The sequence below is a fragment of the Cyprinodon variegatus genome, unplaced genomic scaffold (genome assembly GCF_000732505.1).
Source record: "Cyprinodon variegatus isolate N-32 unplaced genomic scaffold, C_variegatus-1.0 Scaffold47, whole genome shotgun sequence".
Classification (NCBI taxonomy): Eukaryota; Metazoa; Chordata; class Actinopteri; order Cyprinodontiformes; family Cyprinodontidae; genus Cyprinodon; species Cyprinodon variegatus.
The window spans coordinates 1,168,905-1,182,230 of NW_015150500.1; the positions used below are offsets into that span (position 1 = coordinate 1,168,905).

Sequence of the window (13,326 nt, forward strand, 5' to 3'; positions counted from 1 at the left end):
CGTCCTCCCTGCGGAGGATACAGCGCCGCTTAACACGTGAGCCTCATGTGACAGAGGTAGGTCAGACTGAGCGGAGAGTCAGAGGGTTTATTTAACTCGTCGCTCCAAACTCCCCCACTTCCCCGACGCGCCACTCAGAGAGGGAGGACTTCCTCCTGCGGCGGGACCACAGAGTGGGATTTACATGGACTTAAACTAAACGCACTTTAGATATAGCGCATACACTTAAAGCTGTGCTTAAAATGAATAATTCAACATTTTTATAGGATTTTTTTGTTGTTGTTGAGACGCTCAAGTCTACTCCACTCCGCCTCTAAATACATGCGTGTTTGTTTGCGGCTAAATCGGTGAAATATATTTATATATATTTGGACCCGAACAAAGAATGGAGCGGATTCCAAGCGCGCAACCTTCCCTCTCCAAACACCAGCCTGAGCTATCAGACATGCAGGGGTAAGTCCCACTGCTCCCTAAACTATGACACTTTTATCCTTAAATTATTCCCAGATTCCTTACAGGTTGATCTATTTATTTCCCTTAGGATGGATATCCAAATGTATGTTTATAAACCTAGAAGAGGGATCAAAAGGGGTGAAGAGAACAAGGTTAGTATATATCTTCTATCTATTCACTATCTTACTTGTTGCAAACTTGTTTAAATCCACACTGCAGATTATTGTACGTAATCTACAAGGAAGGAATTAGAGTGGCAGCAGTTCCCATAAATGGTTGACCCAATTTCTGCTATGACATAACTCCTGGATTCCTCCCCATGGGTGGAACTGCCTGCAAACACGAAGGATTTACATAACAACCTCTGTTTGTTTCTCAGGATACTTACAAGCTGCCCCACAGACTTATCGAGAAGAAAAGGCGCGATCGGATAAACGAATGCATCGCTCAGCTGAAAGATTTATTACCCGAACACCTGAAACTCACTGTAAGTTCACTTTTGAAGTGTCTGGCTGAAGAGAATGGGATTCATTAATGTTGAGTAAATGGCACCATCTAGTGGCTGATCAGCGTTATAACATGCGCCTTAGCAGGGTGCACTGACTTGGCCTGCTCACTCTAAATTTTTTGTTGCTGTCTTTTTTAATATTTTGTTTGATGAATATTTTCAAAGTGTGCAAATTAGTTGGCAGTTTGCTATTCAATTCACAAAACAACCTTTATAAATCCTTCTCTATGGCTGTGTTGTGACAGAGCAGAGGAGGCCTTATGCCAAGGGCTAGTGCAATTTAGCCTGTGTGTTGAATAGGCAGTTAAAGATGTGCTGACTATTTGTGTCCCCCACAGACTCTGGGCCATCTGGAGAAGGCTGTGGTTTTAGAGCTGACACTCAAACATGTAAAGGCCCTCACGTCTCTTCTGGAGCAGCAGCAGCAGAAGATCCTCGCTCTGCAGACTGGCGTGCAAATTGGTGAGCTGCAGATATTTACATGCATTCACACATAAATATGGAGATTCGAGTAAAAAGCAGATTAGCCAAACAAATGTGTGAAAGTGACCTGTTGAAGAAGTTTTAGCAGTTAAGCAATCTCAATTGAAGTTACTATGTATGACAAATGTTTTTGTTTCTTGTAGATTTGCTCATGTTGATCTATTTTTTTATGTATCCACAGAGCAGCCCCCTGTTAGCCAGGAGAAGTCAGAGGAACTGTTTCGCTCTGGTTTCCACATGTGTGCCAAGGAGATTCTCCAATATCTAGCAAATCATGAGACAGAAGGAGACTTGAATCCAACTCGACTGATCAGCCACCTTCACCAACTGGCTGCTGAAGTGCTGCAAAGCCCAACCAGACCCCTTACCCCTCTCAGTCCCAAACCTAAAGAGGTTCAAGTCTACCATCAGCGCCAGGACCACAAAGAAACACCCACCACCTTACCCCCTAAACCTGCTGAGGGTTATGGGAGGAACTGCGTCCCGGTTATCCAGCGAGCGTATGCTCCAACTGGTGGCGAGCAGAGCGGCAGTGACACAGACACAGACAGTGGCTATGGGGGGGAGCTGGAGAAAACTGAAGGCAGGGCACTGCAGGGACGCTCTGATTATTACAGCCATGACAGCCAGCAGAAACGACCACTGGGAGACAGGCAGAGCTCTGGCATCAAACAAGAGGATGATGAGCCTCGCCACAAACGGCCCCGCATGGAGTCTTCTGAGGATGAGGTGCTCTCAGGTGGAGAGTCATCAATGTCATCATCCTCCAGTGGTTATGGTAGTTACATGAGCACTTCCCCAAGCCATCCGCCTCCACCTACCCACCCTCTCTGCATGCCGTTCTACCTCATCCCCCCCTCAGCTGCAGCTTACCTACCAATGCTGGAGAAATGCTGGTATCCTGGAGCTGTGCCTATGCTCTACCCTGGCATGGGAGGCTCCTCACCCACCATGTCTGGCGAGAGACCACCCCCACCGCAACTTGTGATGTCTCCCAGAGGAGGCTCTCCTGCTCCAGCCATATCTCAGACCCCCATGGACTCCCCTGCTCTCCTTCAGGCACTAAAGCAGGTACCACCCCTCAGCCTGGAAACCAAAGAATGAGAAATGAAGAAACAGGTGAAGGGACAATGCCTTTTCTGATAGCCAGTGGCAGTAAGGGGAAAACCTGACTGAGCTGTTTGTAATCTATAATCATCTTCTATTTTCCTCATCTGGAGGTCAGATATTACCCATCCACACTGGGAGGAATGCAAATCTCTGGCTGAATGTTTAAAGCTCAGTGGTTTTTTTCCTCGTTTATTGATGTATTGTCTGAACCCAAACTGCCCTGCACATGCATACACATTGGCTGAATGTAATGAAAGAAGTCTTTAAGATGCTGCTGTTGAAATGTTAACGCCTATGACAGTTATTCATCTCACTCTGTACTTGTGACAAAGACTTGCCATGTTGTACTTTAGAGAACGTTTTGCACCAAAATAGTAATGAATCACCCAAACTATGATGCCTATGTCCTTTGTGCACCATTCTGATCACTGAAAGGCCCTTTAGCTCAACATTGATTACTATAAACACCCAGAAGTTCTGAAGTGTGTACAGAATGGGTCAGGAGACAGCCTTAGCAGATGAAGGGATAGGCCACTGTATGGCCAAAACAAGTCACTTGTCTTGTTTATTGTGTGTGTTGATGAACTGAGAGGGATTTCTGTAATTACTGTTCATAGATTTCTTGTATATATTTCTATTTTTGATACCTGTGCTTGCACTCTGCACTCAGGCAGCCGTAGAAAGCGCAGAGTGTGGACGATGTTGTGTACTCAGAAGTGTACATTCTGTAGCACTGTGATGGACCTGGTCTGCGTACTCAACGTGTTTCTGCTCAAGTCAAACCTGGTGTTTGTTCTTGCTGTTGCATTTTACTTGTGAGAAGCTGATAAACTGCAGTTTATTCTCTGTACAATTTATTAAAGCTGGAGTCAAAGATATGAGGGAGGAGGGTGAAGTGAATGTAAGTTTTAACAGAAGATTAGTTTTTTATGGAAAGTAAGGTACTTAAAGTTTTATATTTTGGGACCTATAGAACGATGTTTGTTGTACATATTTTGTCTATAAATGTTGATATAAATCAGATATGTGTATTAATAAAGTATTTTTCCCATGGATATTTGTTTTCATTACATATATATCATTAATAGCATTAAAAATATGCAAAAATAAAAAGATCTCATCAGAATATTGTGTAAATAAATCCCTCGCAGCCACATCTGAGAAGGCTTTCAACTGCATTCACTCAGATGGTGAAACACATGTTAATTATTTTTATTCAGTCAATATAGAACCAAATTACAGCTGTGATCTAAAAACGTTACCAGACAATGACACCAATTACTCCAATAAAGAACTGTCGTATGGTTAAATTGAAAACTAATGGAATAAACTTCAGATAAGCAAAAAGTTATAATTGATATAACATTGAAAATCCAGCTAATTGAATCCATTTTAGTCTTTGCAGCAGTTTGTTATCCTTAGCAAGTATGTGGCAACAGTGTAAAGTAGCATCATCCCTTTAACTGAAAGAAACAGAATAGTACAGAATTAAAAAGTCAGTTGAAAGTGCATACACTGCTCCAGAACTATTTTATTTTTTTTGTTAATATAAAAACTAGATCAGAGAATCAGTGATTGCAACTGACTTACAAATTGTTTTGCCTTGAAATCAGGACAGAAATCAAGGAGCAGGCAAATAATTGCTTGTGCCAATAGCCCTGTAAGTGGCTCTCCTTAAAACAGTCACAACTCAACATAATCCTGGAAAGAGAAATGGCTCCACGTACATACATACAGCAAATAAAAGCTTAATGCAAGGAGTGTGAACAGCAAAACCAGCAGTGCCTGTTATTGGCTCCATCCAATAAAGACAGGACTAAAAACGTGGACTGGACCATAAGTATGTTTGGTAAACGAAAATAAAGAAACATACTCTGAAGAGCTGTAAAAGCTCAGTGAATGGTTCTGCCAAAGATAGAAGCAAAGCTAAACAGAGGAGAACTGAGCCAGAGTCACTTTCTATGGGAGAGGCAATGGTTTTTCAGTGACTGTGAGGAAAAGAAAAACTCAACTAAAGATAGGAGCAGCTCAAAAACATTCAACTAAAAGACAGCAAGAAGTACAATGATCAGAATAAAAAGATAAGCACTGTATAAACGGACCAGGATTATTTTTATGGAAGGGGAAAAAAACAGTAAATACACAGTTAATGAAAGGAAGAAATATGTAAATGGTTCTATTGAGAGACACGGCTAAACAAAGAAAAGGTGAAACTTTAAACAAAAGAAAAAGGCAAAATATGAATGATATATACATATTAGTTTTTTAAATCAAACACTTCATTTGAAACTTAGTTTGAAAGGAAAGACTGAATCCTTAAATATAAAAATATCACCTTGAAATGCCATAAGCCACTGTGAAATAAATTTTTTTAATTTTCTAATGCTGATAATCTGTGTATATGACAACCACCATATCCCATCGCTGTAACAAGTTTTTTATTCATATTAAAGTTGGAATAAAGTGTTTAATGCAGTTAATGGTTAGGGATAAAAATATTCACATTATAATCCTAAAGTCCTTCCTAAACATCGCTGTTTTATCCAGTCTGTTTACTGACACATTAAACAGTGCATAAACAGTACATCACTTGAGCATTTGTCCATATTTTGTTCCAGGTTGAGAAGTTTTTTAGTTAAAACGTTTCTACTTTGTTCTAAAAAAACTAAAAGATACACAGATGTTGTCATTCCTAAAACCTACAGATGCCAATACAGATAAAGACTGTTAGGGTTACATTTCTGTACTGTAATAGTTGGTGATTAACCTTAATCTGAGTTTTTAGTTTTATTACCACCTGCTGGGCATTTGGAGGCATTACAATGAATAGAAAAAAATAAAATAGAATAGAATAAACACGCATGCACAAAATTGTTTGGAATTTAATAAAAGAAAACCCCACATTCGTAACAGAAATAACTCTAATCTGACAAAATGAATAAATAAACATTCTATGAAAATGAACAAATGAAAGTCAGACATTGCTTTTTAACCATGCTTAAACAGAGTTAATTTCAAAATAAACTAATGAAACTGACCTGGACAAAAGGATATACCCCAAGAAAAGGCTGAAAATTACCAAAGGGACATGTTAAATCAAATTACCAAAGGGACATGTTAAATCAAGGTGTGTCCACTGATTACCACAACATGTGTTTACAATCTTGTAATCAGTCAGTGGGCCTGTATATAGGGGTACAGGTGTGTGTTACACTCAACATGGACCAGAGGAAGCAAAGGAAAGAGTTGTCTCAGAAGATTATGAAGGATATTATTGACCAACATCTTAAAGGTAAAGGCTATAAGACCTTATCAAAGCTGCTTGATGTTCCTGTGAGTGCAGTTGCACATATTTAGACATCAGAGACCCATTGGACTGTAACCAACCTCCCCCTACATGAATGCAGGAGGACAACTGATGATGAATTAAAGATAAATATACCATTGGATTAAAAAAAAGAGCCTAGGAAAACTTCTTAAGAGATTAAAGGCAAACTTCAAGATTAAGAAACATCAGTGTCAGATTGCACCATCCGTCATTGTTTGAGCCAAAGTAGACTTAATTGGAGATGACCAAGGAGGACACCATTGTTTGAAACAAACCCTAAATAAGCCAAACTATTTCACTAAAATACATGTTGACAAGCCACAAAGGAGTGTCTTTCCTATGGACGGATGAGAAAATTGTCCCTACAGTAAAACATGGAGGAAGCTGTTAGTTCAACGGCTGCTTTGCTTCATCTGGCACAGGGTATCTGATTCTCTGCGGGGTTCAATAAAAACTGAAGACTTAAAGCATTCTAGAAAGAAATGTCTCAGGTCATGGGTCTTCAACAGGATAATGACCCACAACACACAGCTAGAAACACCCAAGAATGGCTGAGAGTAAAACATTATACTCTGAAGTGGCCTTTATGAGCCCAAAGATAAATTCTATTAAGCATCTTTGGAAGGAGCTGAAATATGCCGTCTGGAAGAGGGAGCCTTCATATCTGATACATCTGGGGCAGTGGACCAAAACACCTGCAGAGAGGAGCAGATGTCTCGTTGACAGTTGCACAAATCACTTGATTGCAGTGATTGCTTCAAAATTGCAGCATTTAAATATTAAGTTAAGGGTACAATCATTTTTGTCCAGGTCTGTTTCAAGTTTCTTTCTTTTTTTTTTTTTTTTTTTTCAAATTCTGTTGAAGCATGGTTGAAAAGCAATGTCATGACTTTCATTTGTCTTCAAATGTTGATTCAAAGTACTGTATAACAGTAATGTAGGTGGAGTGTGATTTATTCCAAACTGAATCATTGATATATTAAAGTAAACAATAAGCATTTAGGTCAAAGTACAAAAACACTTAACAATTGATAAAACCAATTACTGTGGTTGTCGATTCTGTTTGCAATATGATTAAATTTGTGGTCAGAGGAGTGGTGGCCAAGTGGTTAGGGCTTAGAGCTTGGAAAAAAAAAAAAAAGGAATCCAGAGGTTCTGAGTGCGAGCCACACTCCCACAGACTGCCACTCGTGGTCTTTACCCAGAGTGGCAGCCATTGTACGCCCAATGCAGAGAGTTCATTTCTTTCTCTGTACTTGTGACAGTGTGATTACAATAAAAAACCTGGAAAATTTTTTTATTTAAAGACACTTTACCAATAGTATGGGTTGTGAGTCAACTCTGGTAAATGCTGAAAAGTTTGTGAACATCATTTGTATAAGGCCAAAGAAAACTTTCCTGATTAAAAATATTATATTATAGCCTACAAAATCCCTGGAAATACTGCTGTCTCAATAGGTATTTTTAATCCTCTGTATTTTCTCAAGTCAGTGGTTAGAATCACTTTCTATCAAGATATTTAACAGCACTTCACGCTTCCTCCTTCTAACCATCTTTAGCGAGATGCAGATTCAGCTTCCCAGCAGAACTTGGACATCTGCCCACACTGCCAAAGGCAACAAAACCTGGGTCAATGACCATGGTGTTACTGACCTCCCAGCAAACTGCCCTGGCCTCAAACTGGAGCTATGGAGTACTGCCAAGGGGAAGATGAGAGACTCCAGGGCAAAAAATATTGTTGACCTGAAGGTCAGTGTCAAAGCTGCTGTTGCCTACATCACACCTCAATAAAACCACACAGTGATTGCTTTTATGCAGGACAACGTTGATGCAGCAATACATGCAAACAAAGCCCTGACCAGGTTTGTGGTGCAAATACTTACAGTACAGGTGATGATGGTGCTCTATTGTTATTTTACTACTTTACTGAATACTGAATAAGACCACGTGGGAACGTTGTAGGTGAAATGAATAGCATGCAATAACTTCCAGTTACACATGCATTGTGCAACACAATTTCTAATTTGAACGTTAGCGTGTTTCCCCACAAGGGGGCGCTCAATGCTTTAGGTGTAGTTTCTTGCACTGGTTGAAAGAAATCTGGTTTTTGCTGACTAAGTCAGTTTCTGTGTCCCTATTTTGAGTTAGGTAGGTTAGGTATGTTATAACGGAAAGGTAGCAGTATTTATAATATTCATGTAATTATATTTATAGAATGGTTAGTCATATAATTAATAATAGTTAATTAGGTTTTCTAACATGAGGCTTGTAAAAGAAAAGTATTAAATGTAGATCTGCAAAATATGTTATATATATATAAAAGTTAACATTGAATACCTTACATATTAAATCTGCTTTAGCTTTTGTCAAATATACTGCCCAAGAGAATATCATGACTACCAACCCTTATTCTGAAGGTGTCTAAATGCAGAGCTGCAAGCAGTTTAAGCAAACATACTTTTCTCTCTACACAAGTTGATTACAAATATTTTTGGGAATTTCATTTTCTTTTCTATTAAACTATTAAATACACTTGATCCTTTTTCAGTATAGATAAACTGTTATAGATATTTGAAGTCTGCTATATGTCTGCACTGTATTTTCATGCATTATATATTTATCTACTGTTGATTGCTTTTAATTATCTTATCACAGATATATCATATTTAAACCAAATACTATGTTATCATGTTCATTATTTTTGTTGTAGTGATTAATGAGTCCACATTTGCATCACATATAAACAGTCAAAGTTATCTGTGATGTTAAACTGATTTGACCTGGAGGGTTTAGTCCTGCTTCATGGGGAAAATACCTGCATTTCAAATCTCTGCTTATCACCATAATCTAATATAATAATGCAGTTTTTTCTGCAAATATTCCATGTATTATTATTGTCAGCCACCAAATGACATGCATGAATACATGTTTATTGGCCACTCTATTATCCCGGGACACTCTCTCATTAATACAAAATTAACCCATCGACTGATATCGATTTGGAGTTTTTGGAAATGGTGACCTGGGGCATCGGCCTCTGCACCCAGTTCAAAACAGACCGTCTAGGTTAATTAATAATTCTGGAATGGTTTTATGTTTTTGAGAAATTTCACACTGATTGCTTCCCCTTCATAAAATGGCATACAGTGGAAAAAATTTAAAACATAAAAACAGGGGGCAAAAAGAGTATTTACAGTTTTACAGATTTCTTTGATTATTATTTTTGTCACTCCTAAATCTTGCTGATCACCAAAAAAAAAATGTGAAAATCAGGACAAGTAAACTATTTTTGAATTATTATCTTATTGAATGATAGAAAAAAAAATGTTAATGATTGGCCAAAAAAACAAAAACAAAAAAAAACAACAACAATAAAAACTGCCTAAACCAACCAAGGAAAGTTAATTCTGGATCAACACGGTTTTACAAAGAAAAAAGTAAACCAAAAAGACAAATGCACATAAAAATCAAATAAGTTCACATTATAAAGCCTAATTGATTTAAAAATGTAAAGATATGCCCTATAATTACTCAAAAAAAAAAAACTACTCAATTACCTCTTAAGGACCAAGCTTAAGTTAGTGTAGGGAGAGTTTTCAGGGATGATTCAACATACCGGTATTTTAGGAGGCCTTGATTTTTAATTAGGCAACACTAAAACCCTTCATTTTTTATGATTTAGAAGTGAACTCACCTGTGTACTTTAAGCCATTGATCTGCTGCATAATGTCAAAATTGCATGCTTCAAATGTGTGCGCACCCTCAAAACTCTTTCATCAACATGTTTGATTGTTGGTTTGCTAATGGCTGATTTTCTTTCCAATCTAAATCAACACCCAAACCTTCCAAAAAGCACTTTGTTTTCTTCTCAGTTCACAGAATATTTTGCTTCAGTTTTGCCATTGCTAAAGCCCTGCTCCTCTACAATATCCTCCAAAAGCCACAGAAACCTACAATCTCCCATTCTATCTCCAAATCAGAACCTTCAAATCATCAATATAAATATTTTTATTGATACAGGCTGATACACACTGGTGCCTCTATATGAAATCATAATTTATGGGAGAAAATTGGGCCTCTGATCAGAGATAGTTGATAATTCCCTGTTTTAATATATAAAAAGAAAAACATAGCTACAAAAAAACAAAACAAAACAAAGGTTAAGAGATGGAATAAACAATCAATTTGAAAGCCAGTAATTGTTGGATACAACAAGACACAGAGTTTTTATTAGCTGCTAAGTCATATAAACCAGCTTTACTCACACTTCATTATATCTCTCTCCAGAAAATCAATTTTCATCAATGACTTAATCTTTGATCATATTTTAATGTAATGTTTTATACAGTAGCATTCCAAAAAAGTAAAAAAAACAAACCACATAGAACTATTTGATGAAGTAAACACACAATGAGGGAAATATTGAGCACTTAATCATCATTAATGGTCGAAACATGTCTATTGTGCCTGAATTCGATGTGTATCAGATCACATTTCAGTTATTCTGTTTCAGTTATTTTTACCATAATCCCCAATCCCCAACAGCATCAATGCATCTTTACAGATGGGGCAAATGAAACCTTTAACCTGATTTACTCTTCCACCTCCACATTGCCTTGAACCTTTGTAGATGAGCTGGTAGATAAGTTTCATTCTTTAATTTCAGACAGGATTGATTCTATAATCCTATTAAAGGAAGGCTATTACTGAGGTGGGAAAGTCTGAGGAGAAATGCTCCAACAGTCAGAAGGGAAAAAAGTGAGTGGTGAAAAGCTGGAGTCCAGGTTCATTACAAAATCTATGAAGAGACACTGTGCAGATAAAGCTAAAATTATAGCTGAAATATGCAAGGAGATCTTTCTTCTCTGAGATCATCAGCAAAAATATTAACAGTCCTGGTGTCTTATTGGCCACAGTGGGCAGATTAACAAAACCCTCCTGTGACTGTAGCATCTAAACTCCACTCTACCAAAGCCTGTTATGAATTTGTTAGCTTGTGTTAGTAACCCCTAACAGGTCAGGTACCAAAGTTTTCTTGTTTAAGTTTCAGTATTTCCCCAAAAATAAACTACAAGCAATTTAACACCAATGAAGCTCTTTTTCCTGATGTCTCAATGTTTTACCCACAGCTTTCCTTAAGAAATTTTTCCTGATTTAACATCTAATTTAACTCAAATAATTAAACAGGTCAATCTTGTCAAGTGTTTTTCTTCAGGCCCTAAAAACAGCAACTATCAAACTGCTGTGAAAAAAGAGCAACTTGGAGAAGTTGCTACAGAAAAACTGCAGGCCAATCTCAATTATCCCCTTCATAAATGAGAATATTGAAAAAGCTGTGTTTCAACAATAAGACACCTTTCTAACAATAAGCGGGCACTTTGACATCTTCTGATTAGGATTCTATGCTCAGCAAACCACAGAGACTGTCCTTCTCAAGTTACATTCTTATGATTACAAACTACGCTACTGTCTTACTACGTCTTAAAGGTATAGTGGAGGATTTTCACAAATCTTTTAAAAGACCCGCCCTCTCCAATTAAAAAACAATAATGCACATGCACATCCCTGTACCCACTCCTAATAGGGAACGACTATTTAACTCTTGCAAGAGCATGCACAAGCCCATTTCTCCTCATGCACGCTCTGTTTAAAAGTTGCTGTTTTCATCACTTATAAAAGCTTACTTACAAAAGAAGATTCGCAGTTTTTCCACTATGTCAGACTCACCACCGGTAAGTGAAAATGGGGACGAGCACGTAGGGCGGCCTTACATGAACACATCACCAGAATGATTGACAATTAGGAGGACCACTTATTTTGATGATCCACCCTGAAAAAGATCATCCTCCACTATACCTTTAAGGGGTCTGCCTAAAATATTTGACAGCTATAGTTGATCTGAATGCGGCTGCCAATGTTCTCACTAATGCTAAGAAAGTGGAGCATGTCACCCCAGTTCTCAAGAGCTTACAATGACTTCCCATCTCTCTGAGAATCAACTTTAGAAAAAAAATGTAAACATCTATAAATAATTAAATTCCATTTATTTCTATAGCTCCAACTCGCACCACATGTCATCAAAAGGCACTTTACAGAGAAAATCTGTCAAAAAACATGGACAGATGGACTCAGTATTCGTTGCTAGACAGACAGTGGGAAAGTTCAAAATGTTTATTAATACAAAACATAATAAGTGCGGACTGTGGATTTGCGGATCGCAGAGGCTGCATGGAGGAGGTGGGGAACAAAGCTATCACTGACACTCAGGTTTACCAGTTCAGTCCATCTTCTCCAAGGAAGGCAGGATCCAGCCGATGGACTGCCAAACAAGCTGCAGTGCAGAGCTGCCCAGAGTGTCCCTGATGCAGCAACCTCAGTGAGCAGGCAGGAATTCAATCCTGGTCAGGGAAACAGATCAGACAGGACAGTTCTGGAATCCAGGGGTCCACAGCCCAGTCAGGGGTTCTGATTCACACAGGAACAGACAGATACAGGGTTCCAGGAATCCACAGAGCTTGAAGGTAGGTTCATAGTTCCACGAGTCTAGCAGCATTGCTCAGAAAGACATGCACAGATATAGACAGGCGGGCTAAGTGGTTAAGGGACATAGACAAGACATGGTACCGGGATAACTGCAGAACTTTTAACTGTACTCCACCTAGGAGCCAGGATTACGGGACTTTAAACTAGCTTCCCCCCGCCCCCGCAGAGCCAAAACGGGAACAGAGAGCGCTTAGCAGGTAAGAGCCAAGACACAATCAAGAGGTGACAAGACAAACACTAAAACCCTCTTAACCCGCTGGCCTCCAGGGACGGGGACACAAACCTTGGAATAACTAAAACTAACGAAACAAACATACATCATACAATGGTCTTGCCCCCATAGCTGGGCTGAGCCGAATATAAAGCAACAGACGCAGGTGGATAAGTTGAGGAACATAAGTTGATGAAGTGAAGAATTAAGTTCAGCAATCAGAGCAGATCATGACACAATTCAACCGGATCATACAGTTAGATTGCTTCAAAGCTTAATTAGTTAATTACCTCTATGCCTTACAATGTGCTTTTCTCTGTTTTTGCATTACGTTTTTTTAATATACAGCACTTTGAATTTTTTATAACTGAATGTGCTATACAAATTCACTTGCCTTATCTTGCCTATTGTGGATCAAAAAATAGTTTGGTTAAAAAAATGTTAACCTTGGAACTTTAAGATTGATATCATTCTTCTTTCCTCTAAAGTATAAACACAGATTTTGACTGAGGAAGGATTGCAAGGATTTTTTATATCCTCCTCAACATGTAGTCTGGCAACTCAGGAAGATAAAGCCTTGGTTTTGTAACAATCGATTAACTCATAGATATACAATTCTTTGTTTCTCGGTTATTTGTTTTAAGGTACAATTCAAGTTATGTACAGGGTAATTCTGGTTTGGATAGCTGT

The 13,326-nt window shown here is 38.4% G+C and overlaps 1 protein-coding gene across 1 annotated transcript; it reads left to right on the forward strand.

The window, feature by feature from the left end:
• The first annotated feature begins 56 nt into the window (after nucleotides 1-56).
• On the forward strand, nucleotides 57-3,607 carry LOC107082062 (class E basic helix-loop-helix protein 40-like). Its single transcript, XM_015370517.1, has 5 exons — nucleotides 57-453; nucleotides 542-605; nucleotides 833-940; nucleotides 1,300-1,423; nucleotides 1,626-3,607. Exons 1-5 carry the CDS (start codon nucleotides 386-388, stop codon nucleotides 2,546-2,548), a joined length of 1,287 nt encoding a protein of 428 aa, XP_015226003.1. The 5' UTR covers nucleotides 57-385; the 3' UTR covers nucleotides 2,549-3,607.
• The last annotated feature ends 9,719 nt before the right edge of the window (nucleotides 3,608-13,326 follow it).